The sequence below is a fragment of the Eschrichtius robustus genome, chromosome 3 (genome assembly GCF_028021215.1).
Source record: "Eschrichtius robustus isolate mEscRob2 chromosome 3, mEscRob2.pri, whole genome shotgun sequence".
Classification (NCBI taxonomy): domain Eukaryota; kingdom Metazoa; phylum Chordata; class Mammalia; order Artiodactyla; family Eschrichtiidae; genus Eschrichtius; species Eschrichtius robustus.
Window position 1 is genome coordinate 125,895,325 of NC_090826.1, and position 24,133 is coordinate 125,919,457.

Here is a 24,133-nt window from a genome sequence, read left to right on the forward strand (position 1 = left end):
ATTGTAACTATATGAGATGATGGATGTTAACTAAATTTATAGTGGTAATCTTTTTGCAATATACACGTAAGTCAAATCATCATGTTGTACATCTGAAATTATACAATGCTATGTGTCAATTATATCTCAATAAAACTAGAAAAAAAAGAGTACACAGAAAAAGATATACCAATTGTACCTAAACACATGAAAAGATGCCCCATTTCTTCAAAATAAGAGGAATGCACTTTAAAACTACACTGAGGTACCATTTCTTTCCTTTCATGCCACTAAAGATTCAAAAGCTTGGCAACACTCACTGCCGGTGCGGCTGTGAGGAAGCAGGCATTCTCCAACACTCCACATGGGAACGCAAAATGTAACAGCCCTAGGGAGGGGGATTTGGCAATACCTAACCAAGCTGCACAGGCACAGAGCCTTCGATCCAGCAATTCCATTTCTAGATATTTATCCTGAAGACATAAGTTCATAATATTAAGTAACAGATGCCCACGGTTATTTTATTCATTGAGGCAGTAGTTGTTATAAAAAGAAAATATGTGAGAAAAAGGGGGAAATAAAAATACATTTGCCCATAAAATATACATAAATATATGCTTACTTATACAAAAAGAAAAATAGGAAAGATAACCAGAAACAAAGATACAGATGGAAGTGGACTTCTCTCAGTATGTTTTTACAGTTTTGCCTTTTGAACCAAGTAAATATTCTACATACTAAAAAAGTTAAATAAAAATGGATGGGGCTTCCCTGGTGGCGCAGTGGTTGAGAGTCTGCCTGCCAATGCAGGGGACACGGGTTCGAGCCCTGGTCTGGGAAGATCCCACATGCCACGGAGCAACTGGGCCCGTGAGCCACAATTACTGAGCCTGCGCGTCTGGAGCCTGTGCTCCGCAACAAGAGAGGCCGCGATAGTGAGAGGCCCGCGCACCACGATGAAGAATGGCCCCCACTTGCCGCAACTGGAGAAAGCCCTCGCACAGAAACGAAGACCCAACACAGCCAAAAAAAAAAAAAAGAATATCTTTAAAAAAAAAAAAATGGATGCAAAAAGTAGATATAAAATTGATTGCAAACTGAAAAACAATAAGCCTAACTATATATTAGATTGATAACATAATCATACAGAGAAAAGAATTAAGTCAAGTAGCTTTTAAATATGATATTTTGACTGTAAACTCTTAATGGTACATATTGTAAAGACAAGAGAACAACTAAGTTCACTTAGTAGGTTAGATGTTGTTAATGGTGTTTTAAGTTTACAATTCTTTTGAGTGTACAGCAACTGAGTATACATGCTTACGTTGGGAAACACATTTCTAATCACGGGAGAAAGGAGATACGAATCATAGAATAGAGAAAGGTGAGGAAGAACCCTGGGGTGTTAGCTTGGTTACTGCAGGTATCAGTATGAACTCACTCTTCAAATATAAATATAAGAACAGGTTCAAGGAAATTTCCCAGAATGCAGTCAGAAAAATTAAGAAATTAAAAATATAATGTAGAAGGCAAATGAGAGAATGAACAGAAAGTACTTTATAAGGTATAATTACTTTTCCCAAGCAAAGCATAGTGTTCCCCTAATATGTCTTGTAATCACCAGTATGCTCCTCTTTACCCCCACTGGACTGTTTGCTCCCTGGGAGTGAGGACGAACCACGCCTTTCATAAAAACACAGTACAGTTAAATATGGTTAAAACAGTATGTTTTATATTATGTGACTTTTACCACAATAAAAAAAAGAACGTAAAAAAAAAAAACCTACTTTTTGCCATGTGCAACAACATAGATGGACTTGGAGTCTATTACACTAAGTGAAATAAGTCAGAGAAAGACAGATACTATCTGTTATCACTTATATGTGGAATCTAAAAATTAAAACAAATTAATGAATATAATGAAAAAGAAGCCAACTCAGATATAGAGAACTAGTGGTTACCATGGGGATAGGGGAGGAGCAGGGCAATACAGGGCTAAGGAATTAAGAGGTACAAACTATTAGGTATAAAATTAGCTACAAGGATATATTGTACAACACGGGGAATATAGCCAATATTTTATAATAACTATAAATGGAGTACAACCTTTAAAACCATGAATCACGATTTTGTACACCTGCAACATATATAATATTGTACAGCAATTATACATCAGTAAAATAAACACAAATAAAAGAAAAAATTTTTAAATAAAGAAAAAAAGGCAAATGAGACAGTGAACAGGAAGTACTTTATAAGGTATAATTACTTTACCCAAGCAAAGCACAGTGTTTCTCACTTATTATGGGGATCATTTCTGGGAACATGGTGAACTCAGCTGATGGGAACATCTTTCCTACTCCAAATTCATAGAAATGCTGGGTTAAATATGACCCAAAATTAAAAAAAAAAAAAAAAAAAAAAGCCAACCTTGAAAAAAGAAAGGGAAATCCATAGGTAACAGAAACGGAGAGAAAACTCAAAGGCAGAGTTGTAATCTCACAACTGTGGCCAAAAGGGTATTAGACCTAGTTCAAGACCCCTAGGGCTGAGTTTTTTTATGTGGGAGGATGACTTTGGGTTCCACAAGGCAGAGAACTGGAACCAATATCCTGCCTAAAGAGTGGGTTCTCGAAGGGCTGCCTCCTCCATGAAAAAGAATCAGAAAAACTCCTCTTACTGGCAAAGGGAAGTGGCAAAAACAGTCATTTACCTGAAGCTCTGGGTGGAGCACTGAAGTTTTTTTTCCATGAGAAATCAAACATTGATACGTGCCATGCTGATGAGGGTACCAAGCTTATAAATTCTGCGCGGTGCAGAAATCCAAGCTAATAAATTCATGCAAAAATTAATGCTGGCCAAAGTAAACACAAAGTGGCTCTGTAGTGAACTTCCACACTCACAAAACAAACATTTAATGAAAGTGAGTGCACAGCATTTGCCATGAGGGAGAATCCACAAAACAGAAACCAGGAGAATTAACATGCCCAGAACTTGAATTAATAGAAAAATATAAAAGAGACCATAATATAAATACAATTAAAAGCTTTAAAAGGAAAAGAGGTAGAAACCATAATGAAAGAATAAGACATCATGAAAAAAATAATAAGCAATTGTGAAAAAGAACCAAATAGAAATTCTAGAAATTAAAATTTTAGCTAACAAAATGTAAAACTCAATGGGTATGCAGAACAGCAGATTTAGCTAAAGACAGAGATGGTGAACTGGAAAACAGCTCTGAGGAAGTTACCCAGAATGCAGCAAAAAAAAGATTAAGAAAATGAAAATATGAAATAAAAGTCAAGATACATGAAGAGCAGGTTAAGAAGATTCAACGTATGTTCAAAAGAAGTGGCATCAGGAGCGATTCGAGAGAAAGGGTAGCAGATACTGTTGGGTGCCTACCCAGCAACCAGTATCAGGTTTTTTTCCCTTACTGGCAGACCTCTGACTTTGTTTTGGTGTCCAATCCTCCTCCAGTGACTCAGAGAAGGTTGATCGGATCCCTGGTTCTCAGAGTCTTGAGTGGGCTAAACAAATCATTGTGTTGTCTTCTCCTTGCAATTCTGGCATATTAGTCAGGAGGAGAAGTCAGTGGATTTCTGGGAAAAGCTGCTTTGACCTCACAAAGGCACTAGAAGAAAAATCTTTTCCTAATGGCCAAGAGAGCACAGAGCTGTGGCAGCCCCCTTGGGATCATTAGAGGTGCTAGGCCAACATGCTGAGCATGGCAAAGAAGAAAGCCTGGATCCTTGAGCTGCTGAATCAACAAATCCGGAAGTCACCTTCATCCTGGCTTCTGGTTATGCAAAGTAATACATTTGTAAAAATTATTTTTAAAGCTATTTTCAGTTAGGTGTCTGTTACTTGAGTCAAAAGCATCCAACTTACATTAGGGTGGACCTACACTGCCTACATTAAGGTTGATGCATTATTCAGAGGTATAATTGAACATTTTCTAGAATTAAAGAAACACGTGAGTCCTTAGAACAAAAGAGCATATCAAGTTCTAAGGATAAGTCAGAAAAAGTCTATACCAAGGTGCATCACAACGAAAAATGACAAACACCAAGATAAAGAGAAAATGGTAAAAACAAATTTTCCTATAAAGAAGTAACAATTAGATAAACAGCAGACACGTCTTTTGAAAAAAGCAGAAAATAGAGGCCGGAAAACAGTGGAATAATCTCTTGGAAGTGCTAAGGAAAAGAACTCTTGCCTTAAAGTTCTATAATACCATTCAAGAGAGGGCACAATACACTTTTGAGGCAAGCAGAGACTGAATGTTTACTAATCACTCCTTATCAAATGATCCCCTTAAAGATACAATTCATGAAGGAAACTGAATCCAGAAATAAGGAAAAGAAAATGGTAAATATATGGATGAATCTAAAATCAGAACTGCAAAAAATTAAATTTTAAAAGTTAAACATCGACAACAAATTTTATAAAAATAGCTAACTTGGGAGCTTTGAAAACAAGATGAAATGAAAACACTAAGCAAAATGGAAGCTCTTAGAGGTATGACTGGAGTAAAAATATTCCAAGTTAGTTTGTACTCAGGGCAGACTTGGTTATGGCTGTTTTCCCAGCACCTGGACAAGTGCCTGGCACATAGTAGGTAACTCAATAATTATTTGTTGATGAATGGCTAGCCTTCAAAACTGTTAAAACTGGTCACTGTTAAGCTGAATATGAGTGTTAACGTTATAAAGGTAGCCACTAAAAGAATAAAAATAGGATGCAAAACTTTCAATCCAAAAGACGGTGCGGGGGGGGGGGGGGGGGGGGAGGAATAAAGTATTACTTGACCTGGTGGCTCTCTAGTGGCCCTATTAGCAGGGACACCAGTGAACGGCAGAATCAGAGAGCCCAGGGCTGGGTGCTATCCTTGAGGTCCTCGGCTACAACCCTCTCCAGGAGGCGGGGGGAACGTGGTCAAAGAGCTGACCACCCAGGGAAATCCAAAGCCCCAGCCTCTGCCAGGAGGCCTGGAGAGGGAAAGGCACAAGCCCCAGCAAATTCCCCAGGGGTGTACTTTAACAAGAGAGAGGATGTGGAATGTCCCAGCCAGGGAAGGCTTCCTGGCAGGCGGCCAGCTTACCCAGGGCCCACTGAATGGAAGCAAATTCAAGTGTGACTCACATTACCACTCTCCTGGCCAGTGCTGCTGCCAGACACGAAGGTGCTTCAGACTCCCACACTCTCCACGTCCTGCCATGACCAAATAAATCACTTTACACCACTGGAACATGACTGAGGTTTGAATAAATGTATCGGAAATTATTCCTGGGAAAGAGAGCCAGCCCTCTCAGTCAGGTCACCAGGGAAGGCTGGACGTGCGTGTCCTTGTCTTCACTGTCATGGCTCCAAGTATCAGTCAGTCCTCTTTGGGAATTGCCTTCAGTTCTCTTGAATATTCCCACAGACGGTGACATGTCTGCCGGATTAGACTACTGTCAACAGCTTCAAGTCATTCAAAGCCAAATCTTGTCACTCGAGGGAGTGATCAGTATCATTTTGGGTTAACAAACAAGGCAACACTATAGAATATTGAGACAGGTATCTATTGTGCTTTATAAACTGGCCTGCATGCTAATTCCCAAGAAATAATTCTAGAAATGCCTTGCTTTGCAAAAACAGAATTACTACAATATAAAGGTGGATGCCCTCACTTTCCCTTATTTAATTGTATAAATTTGGATATGTTCTAGTCCCACATCATATTTTTGCCTAGAACTCTGATTTTCATTGACCTACAGTGGACTTTTTTCCTGCTCATATTGCTGTTACCCTATACTCGTCAGAGGTTGTGTGGCATGGTGGTTAAGTGTATAGACTCTGAAGTCTGCCTGGGTTTGAAGCCCAGCTCCTGTAAAAAAGAACAGTGTGTTTATTTGTATCAAGTGCCTAGAACAGCATCTGGCACACAGTGAGCTTTCACTTCATATTATGGCTTCTATTTGAAGCGTTCACCCTGATTTTACTTTGGGAAAGGACCCTTCCCGTATTCTTAGGCCATGGTCACATGACCCAGGACTTTGGCTGGAACAGCCAAAGGACAGACTAGCCTACCATGGGGTTGGTAGGCTGATACCATGAGCTTGGGGCTGCAGCAGCTGGCCATCTTGGACACTACATGGAAAGTGCTTACAGGCAAATAAAGGTGAGAGAATGAGAGAGAGAGGGAAAGAGAGAAAGAGAGCAAGAGAGAAAAAGAAGGGGGCAGGGAGAACATGCAATGAATCCATTCACAAATACTGATGAAATAATGTGTGATTCTGAATTTTCTTGTTCTCCTCCGTTATATGAGCCGGTGAATTTTCTCCTTCACTTATGCTAATTTGGCAGGGTTTCTGTCACTTGCAACTTAAAGAATCCTGATACTCTGATACACCATGATCTGCATATAACACGTCAAGACCCCACCTCTTTGGACACTGGTACCAGGAACCTTCCCTTTCTCAGGATTAGGCCGACTCCTCAGGCACAGCTCTGCCTACCTCAGCCTCCTGCTCGAGACCTACTTATCCTTTTCTTCTTGCCACGGACCACGCCATGGAACCACGGACCCTAGTATGGTGGAGTTTCTTCACATGGAAGCATAGAGAAGCTCTTCACCCCCCAGAGTATATGTAGTCTCTTGGGGATCAGGAGGTCCGTGACCCCGTCAATAAGCCACTACAAGGAAAAGGAGGCCTCACTCACCCGCACAATGCCCATTACAAATGGGGCCATCAAAGGGGCAGCCTGAGAGGCCACAGACAGCAGGCCCAGGCTTGGGTCTGTGTTGGGAGACCATGCTGGTCAGAGGACGCAGGACTCTTGGCACCTAACAAGGGCGCTGGACATGACATACCTGACCTCCTCAAAAGTCTTCTCCAGAGCAAATCATTTCTTTTTAGTGTAAGGTTCTCTTCCGGTATCCTTAAATATACCCAATCAGGGTAGTGACTCACTTCCTCCTCTGTGGCCTCCCATTTTTACGAGGAGCTGAGCAGCCTAAAAGCTGGGACCACCAGATGCCCTCTTCTACAGAAATCACATGCCAACAGGTAGGTACGTAAGATGTTCAAATAAACAGCCCTCCAGGTGAGGGAATGTTCCTAAAACACCACTTCAAATAAGTTCAGCTGAGGTCACTGTGATGCTATGTTGGCCATATTCTCAGGGGCTCTTCATCTCAGCACCTCAAAGCATTTTATACACATCAATCACCAGCTGGAGCAGTTGAGGGGGTGGAGTTGGGAGGAAGGTTCAAATAACCATGTGATTTGCACTAAGGTAACTGAGGGAGACAGTGAAACCCTATCCCCCATCCCACCCACACACCAGACCACACAAGTCGTTGAGAGCCGGAAAGAGATCACAGAATCCCCGGTCTCCTTCCCTGCATTCCCTCCATCCTTCTCTGGCACACACATGAAAGATGGTGGGTGCAGTGACTCAGCCTCTGCAACCCCAGAGGGATGTGCCCACTCAGCCAGTCCAGGGTCTGTTACAACGTACAGTGCTTTGCTCTTGTCCCCACAAGGACAAGAGCAAACCTAGTCATTTCCTGGTTTGAAACCTTTCACTTCACCTGTAAAGCTGGCCCAAGCCCTGGTCTGTTTGGGAACATGCACCAGAAGATGGAAAAGAAGCTAGAATCAGAACCCCAGTGGCCTTATGGTCCTTGTCTGAATTCTTGGTTTGCCAGTGGGAGAGACCTGGCTTTGGTCCCCTCTGTATGTACATTATCAACATTACCAACCTCCATAACTTCCTTCAGCAGGGACGGAAAGTCTGGAGGCTGGGGCTCTTCACTGACCATGACCCTGTCCACAAGGGCGTCAGCCATGACTCTGTCAAATGTCTTTCCAAAACCAAGCTCTTGCTCCTCAGCAAAAACATTTCCCAAGGCTCAGTCCCTGATCCATTCCTTTCTCCCTATGTCCTTGAGAATCTTACCCACTTCCAAAGTGTTGTTTAATTATTATTAACTAATGATAATCAGTATTGGCAAAACAGTGTGCAACATACAATGTAATTTTACATACATTGTTCACTTCATCTTCTGAATAACTTTTAGAGGAAGGAATTACTCTTCTCCCTGTTTCAGAGAAGCAGTACAACATATGGTTAAGAGCATGAACTCTGGAACTAGAGAGCCTGGGTTCAAATCCCAGCTCCACTACTTACTGGCCTCTGTGACACTGACATGTTACCTAACCTCTCTGGGCATCAGCTCCCCACTCTGTCAAATGGAGATAATACTCCTTGCTCAGGAGTAAGTACTTCATAGGGTTGGTGGACAAAATCAATGAGTTCATATTTGTACAGTGCTTAGAATAGAGCTTGGTACCACGTAAGTGTTTGTTAAATGAATAAAATGGGGAAACTGAGGCTCAGAAAGGTTAAGTGCCCAGTTCAACAGAGCATTAGGTAGTAGCTCTCCAACTTGGTCCTATGACTGTGAGACTACCTTCAATCCATCTACTCACCACAGCAGATAAGATTCGACATGGTGTGGCCTCCTCTAAATTCCAGACTTCTCACCCACCAACCCCTTCATGTACGTTCTGCTCCAGTCAGCTGTGCTTACGTGCTTCCATTTCCAATTTGCTCTGGCTTCTGCCTATTCTCTAGTTGGAATACTCTCCCTGTTTGTGGAATGAGTGAATAAAGATTTACGAAGTCTAAAATGTGTTACTGATCTATTGGTCTAATAACTTGATTGAAGAGAGAAAGAAAGAAATAAGTGTGTGCAGGCGGTGAGGCTTTAAAGCACTACAAAAAATATAACAAGTCAGAACACTGGATTTGGCAATGATTTCTTGGATATGACACCAAAGGCACAGGCACAAAAGAAAAAACTGACAAACTGGACTTCATGAAAATTTTTAAAATTTGTGCATCAAAAGATACCATGAAGAGTAGAAAAGCAACCCACAGATTGAGAGGAAATATTTGCAAATCATATATATGACTAGAAATTAGTGTTCAGAATATATTGAGAACTCCTAAAATTCAACAACAACAACAACAAAAAACAACCCACATCCGGGCTTCCCTGGTGGCGCAGTGGTTGAGAATCCGCCTGTCAATGCAGGGGACATGGGTTCGAGCCCAGGTCTGGGAAGATCCCACATGCCGCGGAGCAACTAGGCCCGTGAGCCACGACTACTGAGCCTGCGCGTCTGGAGCCTGTGCTCCGCAACAAGAGAGGCCGCGATAGTGAGAGGCCCGCGCACCGCGATGAAGAGTGGTCCCCGCTCGCCAGAACTAGAGAAAGCCCTCGCACAGAAACGAAGACCGAACACAGCCAAAAATAAATAAATAAATTTATAAAAAAAACCCACATCCAAAAAAGATATACAAATGGCCAATAAGTGCATGAAAAGATGCCCAGCATCAATGATGATTAGGAAAAGTAAATCAAAACTACAATGAGATACCACCTCAAACTCATTAGGATGGCTACTGTCCAAAACAAAAACCAAAACCCAGAAAATAATAAGTGTTGGTGAAGATGTGGAGAAACTGGTACCCTTGTACATTGTTGGTGGGAATGTAGAATAGTACAGCCATTGTGGAAAACAGTACAGCAGTTTCTCAAAAAATTAAACATAGAACTATCATATGATCCAGCAATTCCGCTTCTGGTTATATACCCAAAATAATTGACAGCAAGATCTCAAAGAGCTATTTGTACACCATGTTCATAGTGGCATTATTCACAGTAGCTAAAACATGAAAGCCACCCAAGGGTGCATTGACTGATGAACTGATAAGCAAACTATGGTATATCCACATAAACGAATATTATTCAGCCTTAAAAAGGAAGGAAATTCTGACATATGCTACAACATGGATGAACTTTGAGGATATTATGTGAAAGTGAAATAAGCCAGCCACAAAAAGACAAATATTGTATGATTCTATTTATATGAGGTACTTACAAGTGGTCAAAATCATAGAGATGGAAAAGTTGAATGGTGGTTGCCAGGGCCTGGTGGGAGGGGGACAGGGGGAGCTGTTTAATGGGTTTAGTTTCGCAAGGTGAAAAGAATTCTGGAGATGCATGGTGGTAATGATTGCACCATATAAGTGTATTAATACCACTGAACTGTGTGCTTAAAAATGGCTCAGGTGGTAAATTTTATGTTAGATATATTTTACAGCAATTAAAAAAAAGTTGGACAAATATACCAGGGTACCTTCTCTTTACCTCCTCTCCCCACAGGGTTTGGAGAGTCATGAAATGCGGGAAGTCAGCTGACTTCACGGCATCTCACCCGCTGATGAAGAAGAGAAGAACCTCAGACGGCACGTAGAGTAACCTTTTCCTGCGTCGGATGAGGAAACACAGGCTGCGTCCGCCCTGGATTATTCCTCACTAGGGACTAGTCCGGCAGTGACTTCCAAGGTAAACCCACTGAGTAAAATGATTCATCGCGCTGCACTGTCCCCAGATGACATGGTAAAGCAAAACTCAACTTTCTGCTCATCAAACTCAGCTGGTGCAGTTTTTGTTGTAGAATGTGAGGAACACTCAGTACTAAGCCAAGCTGGACTGTCTGTTGACTTTTTTTCAAAGGGCCACTGGCCTCTCTCCCAGGTCTCCCCCAGCGACACTGAAAGTGGCCATCACTGCCCTTGTGTTTCCCGGTGAACACCGATGGGGAGGGGCCACTTCGGCCTCCCAGAAAACCCACAAAACACCGGCTGAAGTCATGATGAAGACAACTCACTCAGGGGAGAGTCTTAAGCCCCAACAGAAAAGCTCTTTAGGGAAAGGGAAAGAAAGCAGTGGCGGGCTGACCACAGCTCTCTGGGGAGGCCTTAGCAGCCTGAAGGTCGGGCAGGATCTCACTACAGAAATAGCTTTCCCAGCTGCACGCGAGGCAGCTATCTTTCCTTTGCCAGCCACTGGATACCCAGCCTGGACCATGCTACTCCCCCGGGTGGGAGAAGAGCAGAAACGCCAGCTTTCCCAGGGCAGGCTCAGAAAAGCCTCCACCTCCAAAGACACTGGCCCATGGCCAGCCTGCCTGGAACTGGGATCCCAGCAAATCCCAAAGGCAAAGCTGGGTTGGACCAGGTCAGACCTGCCCTAGGCTGTTCTAAGTCTACCTGGCGCTGATGCCAGAAGTGGCTGTGGTGATTCATGGGGCAACTAGACCAAGGGTCTGGTTAGGAGGCCGTGCTCAGGCAGAGAAGCCAGTGCCATTCCCTGGAGCTCCCAACTGGCTACTCAACATCTCCACTTGGATGGCATGGGCACCACAAGCCTAACATGTCCAAAACCAGACTTCAAGTCCTTTGCCTCTCAAACCTGCTCTTCCCATATCTCTTCATCTCGTGTTACGGTACCCCCATCCTTCCAGTTGCTCAGACCCTAACTTTGGAGTCACTCCTGACTCCTCACTTGCTCTCACATCCCCTATCTGGTCCATTAGCAAATCTACTGGCTCTGCTTTTGAAATGTGTCTAGAATTCAACTATGTCTTACTATCTCTGCTACCATCACTGTGGTCCAGGCTACATTATGTCTTCTCTGGGTTACTAGAATAGCTTTCTCACTAGTCTACCTGCGTCTGCCATTGCCCCCCTCCTCAACGCATCAACCAGAGTGAGCTGGTTAAAACAGAGGTCAAAACACACGAACAAGTCACTGCTTCACTCAAAACCCCAAAAGGATTCTCATGTCACTCAGAATAAGCCCTGCAGCTTCCTACATGATCTGGCTCTCCATTACTGGTCCAACTTATAATAAAAATTACCTTTTTACTGCCATTCCGATGACACTGGCCTCCTCACTATTTCTCAAACGCATCAAGCATGTGTCTACCTCAGGGCCTTTGCACTTGCCGTTTCCTATGCCTAGAACGGCTTTACCTCACATATCTTCGTAGGCTTCTCTCTCATTTCCTTTAGGCCTTAATTTGTATCACCTTTTCAGCAAAGCCTTCCCAGTTCACACTACCTAACATTTTATACCCCATACTTCATGGACCCATTCCCTTTTTCATTTTTTCTCTTTAGTGCATATGTGTGTACTTATTTATCTTGTTAATGTCTTTCCCTTTCACTGGACTGTAGGCTCCCTGAAATTGAGAAATTTTGGGCCTGTAAATTTTGGGGTCAGCATTCAGAACAGTGCCTGGCAAACAGTAGGTGCCCAATATTTGTGATACATAAGTGAATATATGTATAAAGAATGGGACACTGAACATCTTGGCACACTAGGCACTTCTTGCCTTCAGAGAATTATTTTTGCAGATGTAGCAAACTATTAAACTAATAAACTCTTAAACTATTCATTATCCAGTCAATATCCATTCTCCCCTTTCCCCTGTCAACAGAACCCTGACTTGATGTGGGACATCAAACGCACCTACAAAAATAAACTCACTTGCACAGAGCTTGGGTGGCCATTAGATCCAGTTCCAGTCAACAGAAGTCTACAAGGTGGCGGAAAGCTATCCATTTCCTGACAAAAAGACACAGACTCAAGCTGTGGCTTCTGCCCTTTTCTCTCTCCCTTTCTCCTGACTAGAACTCAAACCCAGTGCTTGAAGGTGAAGCAGCCATCTTTTGACCATGTGGCTGGGTGTCCCATGCAACACAGAGCAGAAAGACTAAAGTAGCCCAAATCACCTACTGAGTTGTAAAGCCACTGTGCCCAGCCACGGCTAGTCAACCCCTTACTGGTTAAGTCCTTGGAGTAGGATTTCCTTTACATGCTGTGAAAGCTATCCTAACTTGACACTTAGGTCAAAGGTGAGAAGAGATGCTGAGGAAGGCAAACCGTGCTGTGCATAATTATTATGGTGCAAAAAAAAAATTGCTGGTACGGATTGGTGCTATAGGGTCTCCATTTATCCACCCATCCCCTTCTCCCATCTACCCCTGCTGCATTCCCCTTGACCCTAAGGTGCAAACAACCCCATAACCCTAACTTGTTCACCCTTTTCCATGATAACTCTATATACAATCAAAGATTCTCATCATTAGAAAGAGAGGGCCTCCATAAAAAAAGAATGAAACATTGCCATTTGCAGCAACACGGAGGGACCTAGAGATGATCATGCTGAGCGAAGTAAGCCAGACAGAAAAAGACAACTATTATATGATATCACTTACATGCGGAATCTAAAAAAAATAATACAAATGGACTTATTTATAGAACAGACTCACAGATATAGAAAACAAACTTATGGTTACCAAAGGGGAAAGAGGAGGGGAGGGATAAATTAGGAGTATGGGATTAACAAATACACACCACTATATATAAAATAAACAGCAAGGATTTACTGTATAGCATAGGGAACTATATTCAATATCTTGTAATAACCTATAATGGAAAAGAATTTGAATATACATATATTGATATATGTATAACGGAATCACTTTGCTGTAAATCTGAAACTAACACAATATTATAAATCAACTACACTTCAATTAAAAAAAAAAAAGAAAAAGAGAGGGCCTCCAGTAACAACTTCCCCTCCAAAACTGCAGTAAAACCCAAGCTAATCCTTCGAAATGCCTCATTCTGGATAGGCGAGTTTTATGAATTGGTGGGGCTTTATCACCTTAAAACATCAAAACTTTTTGTTTCAAGCCTTTAGGCAAAATTCACGAATATCCATCATACATTTCCCTATATTTTAAAACAAAGTATACAAAACATAACGATTTTCATGACTCAAGGTCATTAAATGCCAAGATAAATGAAATTTTGACCTTACAGATCAGTGCTAATGTAATTGCTTTCATTTAAAATCTTAGAGAAGACTGTTCAGCTTCCCACTCAGCTGGTGGGTTATCACTGTGAGACTTTATTACATGATTTGAAACACAGTGATTCCCTCAAGTTGGATAAGGGTAACATTATTTCCTATTGTACCAAGTGTGCCTTGCATATTGTTTCTTTTTGAAACTTTCTCTGCAACTTGTTTCAACCTTTGGTGGCCCTTTTCCCTATACAGAGTATATTTACTCTGTTTACTCTGTAGTTTTCCTTGCCAAGCTAAGGAAAGGTCTATGTAAAGTAGGGGCTGATATCCTGAGGGGGGGGGCTTCAGTGCAAAGTTCTCCAGGTATGGCTTCTGTCATACAGATGTCATCTCCTCCTGCACCTTTGGGGAGGGTTGATTTTCTACTTATCAGCACTCTGCCAGATAAGTGACATGCTAACTGTATTTATATGGCTCAAGTGAGTAACTGTGGCATTTTCCAGAAAAACAACGACCCTTGAAACAGCTCAGAGCTCTCCATTTAACTTTAATATTTTTTTAAGTGGTAAGAGGAAAACTGAGAATTTAAAAGCAAGATTGTCTAGTCCTATTGGATTTTATACCACCAGAAAGACAAATATGTAAGTGCAGACAAATATGTTATATACTGAAGGACTATTAGAATTTTCCAAAAGGCTAAGTCTAAAAAATATGAATTTTGAAGAGACTATAGCTATATTTGCAGAAGATATTTGCACAGGCTTGCATAACAAGGTAGAGTATTACTATTTCTCAGCTACCTTGCTTCCCTCTTATTTTTATTTCCTCTATAAACTATCCTATCACACAACCTCTAAGTCAGGCATTCCCAAACTCCAGTTGGCAGTTACTGTTTGTAGACCAGATAAATGATGTCTCACACATATGTGAACTATTATTCTTCAAATGTCTATATATGCTGTAATGGTCAATAAAATTTGAATTCATTTTTTACATTGTTATTGATTCACAGCAGCTTTCTGTAATTAAGCAACTTTCTTTTCTCCAACTGAAGTGATACTGAAAGGGCAGGTGGACCCACATAGCCTGGCAGAGCTTGGAGACCACTATCATAAGCCCAGGCAACCTACCCCCTTGTTGACACTTATATGAATAACATCTGGCTGCAGGTCCTTACATCTACCTTAAGAGCAAAAGTCTCAAGAAGCCTTTCTGGAACATTCCATCCCCACAATGACCCTGACCACACCTTACATCTAGTTCTTCTTTTATATTATCTTTTCAGACACGCATGTCTTAGCACAAGTTTTTATTTTAGGTGAGGATGCTTTCCCCTGCAGATGGACTATAAATTCTTCCTCAGTTTCCCCTTTGAATTCCCAACAGCACTTTGCATGTGGGAGAAAATAAATATTTTATATTCCCCCTACTCATTAATATCTACTTTGATCTGATAGTCAATAGAAAGAACATATTTTTCGGAATCTGGACTGAACCTAGGTTTGAATTTCATGTGACTGTGTATGTCCTAACCTCTCTGAGCCTCAATTTCTCCGAGAGGAACAAGAGAGTGGAATGAACTTATTTCATATAATTATCAAGGGGAATACATGAAGTAACACATGTGAAAGCAGCTAGTGGAGTGGCTGTTGGGAGATAAACTCAGAAACTGTTTAAGAAAGTTATTTAAGACATGGAAAGAAAACTCAATTCTCTTTTCCCCTTCAAATTTTAATTAAAACCAAAGAGGTTTCATTTGACCACTTAAGTGGATAAAACAGAGGAGAGAAAAGCTGCATTGCAAGAGACTGCAAAATGGAAGCATCTCTGACTCCACTCGGGGGCTCGGGGCCTGAGCGCTCCGTCACCGCAGAAAAGCGCTGAGCTCAGAACTGTGCTGCTCGGTAACCAATAAGGCAGGTGCTCGCTGCCTGAGAAACGTGACCAGCTGCCTGAGAAACGTGCAATTTCAATTTACCTCCATCTGCGATGAGGGGAACTGACCTTCCATGCCCACAGCCCCTACCCTGAAAGAGCAAATCTCATTTTTTAAACCTAGAGAGGGAATCAGGATGGCTGGGAGGGTCTGAAAATGTCCAATCAGAAGACTCTAGATAACAATCAGACTCAGTCACTACCCCAATATCCTCCATCAGTGGTTCTCAAGGAGGGGCGGTTTTGCCCCCACTCCCACCTCAAGGGACATCTGGCAGTTTCTGGAGACATCTTTGGTTGTCACATCTCAGGGGACGCTACTGGCATCTAAGGCCAAGGATGCTGCTAAACGTCCCATAATGCACAGGGCAGCCTCCCGCTCACCCCCAGCAAAGAATTACGCAGCCCAGTGTGTCAGTGGTGCTGAGGTTGAGAAATCCTGTTCTATAGGAGTAACTGGGTTCATTCCATGTTTTACTGTTTATCCTTAATAAACAGATCAAGAAAAATAAAACAACTCCCTCCATAAACAAATTCACATAGATGCTCCAAGGAGACAAGAAGAGACAGAAGCTATGCTGAGACGATTACTTCTATTACAAGATAAACAATGATTACTATGCTAATTGGTTTTACCCTTAATTATCTGTTTTACTCATTATCCTCATAGAGCCCAGCAAACTAATTAAGCTCATATTGCTAAAATTGAGAATAATATTTTTAAATGGCTTAAAGTGGTATTCCTTCTCAATACATTTTTTTTCTGACGACCATGTCCGAGACAGATGCCATCATATGCAGCCCTGAAGAATAGGGGATGTCCCCTCCCTCCCTTACCACATTGCCACTCGTTCCTGGACACTCTTAACTTCCCCCTTCTCATTCCTCACTCAGCTACCCCCCAAAAATGTTTAATGAATACCTATTTGGTCCCAAGCTCCACTTTGCAGCTGGGACACAGCACTGAACAAGACGCCAAAATCTCTCCTCTCCTGGAGCTTACGTTCAGGGTGCAGGCGACACAGACAGCAAACAAATAAATAATAAATAGTAGAAACTTGTGGTTATAAGATTAATACTAGGGATGTAATGTCCAACATAATAAATATAATTAACACAGCCATATGAAAATTGTTGAGATTAAATCCTAAGAGTTTTCATCGCAAAGAAAAACTTTTTCTATTTCTTTATTTTGAATCATATGAGATGGTGGATGTTCACTAAACTTATTGTGATAATTATTTCATGACGCGTGTAAGTCAAATCATGATGCTGTACACCTTGAACTTGTACAGTGCTGTATGTCAATTGTATCTCAATCAATCTGGAAAAAATACGAAAAGAAAGAAAGAATTTGATAAAATAAATTAAAATCTAAAAAAATAGACAATAAATAGGTAAAATAATTCCAGAGAGTGGTGGTTGCTATGAAGATAAGTAAAACAGGGTAAAGAGGTGGGGGGAATGGGTGGGTGGGCTGGGAGTGAGGAGTCAGCAAAGTCTCTCCAAGGAGCTGACATTTGAGACCAAAAACGATGCAAGGGAATTTCAGGCCAGGGGAAGAGCCCTCGCAAAGGCCCTGAGCCAGAATGAGTTCGGCATGTCCAAGGAATAGCAATGAAGCTGGAGAGGAGTGAGGGAAGAGGAGAATGGCAGACATGGAGACGGTGAGGGGCTGGATTATGCAGGGTGCTGTGGGCCGTGGTGAGGAGGGTGGATTAGACTCCACGTGGGATCGGAGGCCCCCGGAGTGATGCATCTGACTCATGTTTTAGAAGGGTTACTCTGCTCCTGGGTGAAGAAGGAACTGCGGGGATCAAGCATGGAGACGGAGACAGAGACACCAATCAGGAGGCTGCTGCTACAGCCCAGGTGAGAGATGAAGGCTTGGACCAGGGCTGTGGTAATAGAGATGGTGAGAGGGGATCAAGTTCATTAATCCCCAACATTTGAGAGCTAAACGAGGCCTTAGAAGTAACTCATTCTAATTGTGTTATTTTACAGATGATGAAACTTGAAGGTCCAAAGAGGTGAAGTGAGTTACACAGAGTCATACACCTAATTACTGACAAACCCCAGTTTCCTGACTGCCATCACGACACCTCTGCCCTTACCTGGCCATCCCCAGGCCTGGGTGGGGAATGCAGAGTACATGTAGGAATATGAACCCTCTAGAAAGTAGTCCCAGTCAAGTCTAAAATAAATGACTACCTTTGCTGAGGGCAAGGTCACCAATGACCTCCTAGCCGAATCCAGCGGGTCCTTCCTTGGGGTCTCTCCAGCATCTGACACCTTTGACAACTTTCCTTTTTTCCTGAGACTCCCTCTTCCCTTGGCTCCCCTGACCCGGCTCTCTCCTGCCTCTCCCCGCTTTGTTCCCTACCAGCCTTATATCTACCTGGAATCATCCTGTCCTCTAAGTGTTACTGTTTCCCAAGATGCCATCTGGGGCACTACTTCTTCCTTTCTCATCTGCAGAGGAAATTAACTGTTTATTTCCCTTCCTTCTCTTCCCCTTGCTCTGTAGTTGCCCCTGAGTTTCCTCTGAAGAGTCATCCTTTTCCTCCTCTGAGTTCATGTGCCTTCATTGATGTGACACACCATCGACACCTGGCCAAGAGCACATTCCAAGTCCCTCTGACCAAATCAGTTTATGAGACGTAACAGGACCGTTGCTGGGATAACTGGGAGAAAGACAGCTTCCCCCCTCCATTGGATCTGAACCTGCAGCTTCACCTAGCCATCACGAGAGGAGAGCATAAGACAAGGGGAGGTAAGAAAACAAGTCCTGATGAATCATTTGAACCCTGAACCCATGCCTGAAGCCAGATACACTCTTGAGCTTTTTAGTGATAAGAGCCAATAACTTTCCTTTTTGCTTACGCCAATTGGAACTGGATTTTCTACCACTTGCAGAAGAAGAGTCCTATTTGATACCTCATCTCTCTGTGTGCTCCCTCTCCGTACTCACCAAAACAATGATGACTCCAAAATCTCCATCTATAGCCTAGACAACTCTTGGGGGCTCCAGATTCATATCCACCCACCTAGTAGATGTTTTCCCCCATATGTCACACCCAGGCACCTCAGATATAACACGTGCAAAATGGAATTCATCATCTCTGCTTCTATCATCTCAATATACTATTCTTCATGTTTTTCTCTACCCTAGAAAAAAAATCACCACCCACCCAAATCACTCAAGACAGAACCTAGGACATCCTAGACCACTCTTGTCAGATAATCCTGATGGGGCCAAGGCTACGAATGACACTTTCTGTGTGACCTTGGGTACAGTAATGGACACACCTGAGCTTTGGATTATCATACAGAATTGCTAGGATTCAATGAGATAATGTATGTAAAGCAATAAATGTTGGTTGGTTCCATTCCCTATCACAGACATCTAGTGCACCACTAAATCCTAACTCAAAACTTCGTCCTCACTGCCATTACCCCAGCTCAGAGCCTCACCACCTTTCCCCTGAATGACAATCAGATGTTTCTATCTCATCTTCTTGTCTTTGATCTCACCCTCACTCCAATCTGTCCTCCCCACTGCTACAAGACTGATCATCCCTTACACAAACCTGGTCATGCCATATCATTCTTTGGCATCTGCAGAATCTATTCATTTACAGGACTCTCCACTTCAGCTATACTGAATAAATCACAGTTCTCCAAGTATGCACTGCTGTTCTCCAATTCCATGACTTTGTACCTGACAATGGTTCCATTGTCCAGAATGCCCTTTCTCTCTTTATTCTCCCTCCTGGAGAAGAGCTCATCCTTAAGACTTGGTGAAAAAAGTCACTATAAAAATGGAAGGAAATAAACATGCTACACTGGCTAAAGAGGCTCACCAGCAAATTCAAACCTTGACCTCCCCAGTGTCAGAAAGGAGGGAAACTGAAGAAAAGTAAAAGATATAACTTTAAATATTTTTAGATGAAAAAAGCAAAGTAGGAATGGAGAGGAAAGAGAAAATTTAGGAAAATTTAATTTTGAGATAGGAGAGGACTTCCTAAATAAAACAGAAAACTTGAAGCCATAGAGAAAAGTCTTATAGATTTAACCACATAAAAATTAAACACTTCTGCACAATCAAAGGTACAATAAGCAAAGCTGGGAAGACAAAAAAGGCAAGATATTTGATTTATTAACAAGAAAAGGATTAAAATCCAAAATTTAGAAAAAGCCTCAAAAATTGATGAAATCACCAACAATTCAATGGAAAAATTGTTAAAGGATTTGTTGAGCAATTTGAGAGAGTGTAAATCCATTAAGCTTTTTATGTTGTTGTTGTTTTAAGGGTAGACCTGGAAGAATCTATCAGCACTTAAAGTGCACATAACTTTGATATTGAATGGTCTCCAAGATATAGGTTAAATTTTTTTAATTCCATAAGCAGAATGGGGTATTTAGCATACTACCATATTTATTTTTTTGGAGGAAGAAAACAGAAGATACATTTAATTGGCCTACAGATTCATGGACTGTCTCTAGAAGAATACACAAAAACTGGCAAAATTAGTTGTACCCAAAAAGGGAAATAGAGGGCTAGGGTAGGAGGGAGGTGTTACCTTTTATAGCCTTTGAATGTCATTCTTTATGCATACTACCTATCTCCAAACAAGTAAACCTTGTTTACTTGTAAACAAGTAAAGTAAGTAATTAAACAAATTCAATCTCTTTTTCTGCACAGTCTCCAGATCCCAATACACAAATGGAATTCTGCTTAAATAAATGTTTAAAATATACATTCCCTTTGACCCACCGCCTCCACTTCTAAGAGTAACTTTTATCCAGAAATACTCTACAAGTACACAGAGACTTATGTACAAGGATGTTCACTATAGAATTGTTTATAATAGATGAAGTTGGAAACAATCTAAAAGTTCCTCAGTAGGAGAATGTTTAAATGAGTTACAGTGAATCTGTACTATGAAATACTATGTAGCCATTAAAAAGAATGACGTGTATCTATGATATTGATGTTGGAAGACATCCAAGTCTTACTGTTAAATCAAAAAAGTAAGTCACAGAGCATATAATTATATATGATCCCCGTTTATGTATTTTTAAAGGTATATCCAATACACTAAGGTTGGTCCTAAAGTCGGAAATGCAAATAATATTTTTATCTTGTTTTACAATATAATATCAATAAACTACATATTATGTATTCATATTCACCTGTATTTCCAGACTTGGTGAGCATTTATTTCTGCATTGAAAAAGACCTAGAAAATAATACATGTACAGTGGTTACCTTTCAGATGGAGAGAGGGAGTTGAGGTGAGGTACAGGGAACTTTATTTTCCTATATATTTTTATATTTTAAAAATCTTTTATAATAACTATACTTTTGAAAAATTACTACATTCCTGGCATGCTTTCCATTATTTATCCAAGGTCACAGGTTTGTAAGTGGCAGGGCTGGGTGCAGGCTAGCTGACTTCAGACTGTGCTCTTAATACGGTGTGGTCTTACCTGTTACTTGAGTATAAATCAAACACAAACCCAAATCAAATGCACCTCCAGGTTTTACCTCTGGCCACACTGAAAACTCCTTCCTTTATGCTCCCATCGTTCCCTGAACATATCTGCCATGAATGCCATCCTCTGCCCTGCTGTGCACATAAACTGGCCAGCGAAACAGATAACCACCAGTGTGAGCACTCTCTTGGTGCAGGACTAGAATCACAGATGAGATTAGTACTGGCTGAACGAATGAAGTACTGAGTCATCAGGTCAATCCTTCTTCCAAACTCCAGGTAGCACAGAGCGCTATCTCCAACTTGGGTGATGTTTTTTGCTCTCCAAGAAAAACAGCAAGAAGACACCACTTCTCCCCTCCAGTCATGCGTTATTGCATCTCAGGACAGCAAGTACTTCCTAAGGTTGCAAGCTGGCAGTCTGCAGGTCACAACCAGCCCGAACACATAATTTGGTTACCTGGCACATTTCGAAAAATGTTTTGAATTAGTTGCCAACTTTACAAACATGAAGCTCTCTTCCATGAAAGTTTGCAGCTTCCCCCCAAATTCAGATCAAGCAGTGTGCTGGAACCTTGTCCCACCTGCTCCTGTCTCTTTATGGGAAGGCATGCTCTACACACAGCCCCCCACACAGCCATCCTCCTGCACGCAGGCTTCCTGACGGGCCCCAGCAGCAGAGTTTACATCACAGAACTGTACCTCCTTTGGCTGACATTTAGATCAGTTCCAGCTCAGCCCATTCCGTCCTCCACAGAACCCAAACAACGAACGCCGCCCCTCTGATCACGCGGCCAGGCCTCCTTTCTGACCCCCGCTGCACAGGGCTGTGACACAAAGAGCATGATTTGACTACCTGAGGCTTGGACTGAGTTTCTAAATGCCAAGCAGGCCTCCTTGGGAAAAGTTTCTATTCTTCCCGTCACGGCGCTGGAGCCGTAGGGCAAAAGAACATCCTGAGCTCCAGGAGCCACCTGTGTGATGGAGCCCACGTGAAAAGCACTGCCAAGTCAAAAGACCTGAGTTCAGTCTGGGCTCCTTCCTTGCTGAGTAGAGCACTTCTCTCTTGAGTCTCAGTTTCCTCACCTGTAAAACCAGCTAACGCCATTTCACAGGGCTCTTACGTGAATGAGATTTTAAAGTGTATATAAAAGTGCTTGGAAGCATCTTAGAAGTATAAACTGAGTGTAGACTAAGACAGGAAAAGAGGGGCACTGTGGAAGAAGTGACTGAAATGGGTGGTTGGATCCCAGTTAAAGAGAGCTGGATGAAGAACCCCTGTCTGTACGATCTGTGGTACCTCCCACCTCCTCTCTCTGCTTTGGGGCCCTGGGAAAGGCCTTTCCTAAGCTGTCTCAGTGGCCGCAGTAAGAGGGATTATGAGGGAAAGCCACCTAGTATTTCCCGACGCAGGAGCTCTCGGAAGCTCATTTCCAGGTCCAGGTCACTGGGGAAGAAGAGGCTAGGTGGAATCTGCGCTGGCTGGACGGGGAGGGGGCACGGTGATGCCCATTCCACCACCACCCCCCAGCCCCCCTCCCTCGCCTGGTGTTATCATTATCCCAATTGGATACATCAAGGAGCTGAAGTCCTTTCCCTCCAAAACCACACCACCTTCACAGGCAGGAGGATCAAATGACCTGCTATAGAAAGCACTCTGCAAAACAAACGAAAGGTACAATAAAAAACAAAAATAGTCTCAAAGATGTGAGATAAAGTGATGCCAACACACCACTGTGTGGTTACTGGAGACCAGACCCTTCTGAAGCGCCCCAGAGCATCCCAGTTAACCAACAGACAATTCTCATCCCACAAGCCTCTGTCAAAAGGTTGCACAGCAGTTAAGCTCTGGCCCAGAAGGCGGGCCAAGTGCCCCCAAAGCTAACCGAATCTCAAGACCTGAGGAACAGAGACGCCTACCCGGCGGCGCCAAGGTGAGCCGAGCGACTTCTGGGCGCATCTTCCGCCCTGCTCGAGAGACAGCGCCCTGAGCCCCGACAGAGACGATGTAGCTCACCTGGTCCTCACGGATTTCAGCTGAGGGTCGAGGCCGCTTTGCGCCAAACACCTGTCCCGGAGCGGGGCGTAAAGCCCCTCGGGCTGAGGGGGCACGACCCCTATCAGCCGGGTCGCGGGCCCGCACGGAGGTCTTCCCTTTCCGGGGGTCTCAGAATGGGGCTTCGGGCGGCGCCGGAAAAGGGGGGCGGTTTAGTGGGCAGGGCCTCTCAGAAGCCCCTGGCCGCAGGGGAGGGGCGCGCCCCCAAGATCTTCCCACAAAGAGCCCCGGCTCCCCGAAGCAAGGCGGAGTGCGCCCGGGAGGACAGTCCCATACCTCCAAGGGGGCGCGCAGAGAAGCAATGCGCCGTGGGGGCGGGGAGGCGTGGGGGAAGGGGGCGCAGAGACCCCGCCGGGCCTGCGCCCTCGCGCCCTCCCGCCCGGCACAATGAACTCGGCCACGCTCCAACCCTTCCAGCGCCCCCCTCCCCGCCCGCCCCCGCCGGTGCTCACCCGGGAGCCGACGCCGCGGCAGCTCAGGGCCGCGCCTGGCCGCCTCCCCGCCTCGGCCGCCGCCGCCGCTTCCTTCCTCCCGGCCGCGCTCGGGGACCGGAGGTTTCGGGTTTCACCCCGCCGAGCCCCGCTTCGCTCCTCCCGCCGCCCCGCCACTAGCACGCGGACCCTGCCCGGGCGCAGGCCAAGTAACTTTGCGGCGCTCGCGCCCCTCCTCCGCCCGCGCCGCCCGCCCCTTCTCCGCCGTCCCGGCCCCTCCGCCCGCTGGCCACCCCAGTCCCCCCGCGCCCCGCACCGCCCCACCCGAGCCCCGCGCGCCGCCTCTCTTCCCCGCCCGGGCGCCGCCGCTTCCCATCCCTCACGCCCCTTCCTTCGCGTCTGCCCTCCCTCCCGGCCACTTTTCCATTTCTTCCCACGATCGGCCTCAGCTGCGGCTCTTTGTCTCGCCCCTACCCTCTCGGCTCGCACCACTTCTCTCCCGTAAACCTT

At 43.7% G+C, this 24,133-nt stretch overlaps 1 protein-coding gene across 3 annotated transcripts in view; it reads right to left on the reverse strand.

The window, feature by feature from the left end:
* Positions 1–23,752, reverse strand: part of GPR161 (G protein-coupled receptor 161) — a 47,231-nt gene extending 23,479 nt beyond the window's left edge. For 2 of the 3 annotated variants that reach the window (XM_068538360.1, XM_068538361.1), the window contains exon 1: positions 21,839–21,894. In XM_068538360.1, the coding sequence (XP_068394461.1) occupies positions 21,839–21,854 (16 nt within the window). In that variant the 5' untranslated portion in view covers positions 21,855–21,894. Of the gene's footprint in view, positions 1–21,838; positions 21,895–23,644 lie in introns of those variants that run through there. The other variant, XM_068538362.1, reaches the window with a different exon arrangement.
* Positions 23,753–24,133: the final 381 nt, after the last annotated feature.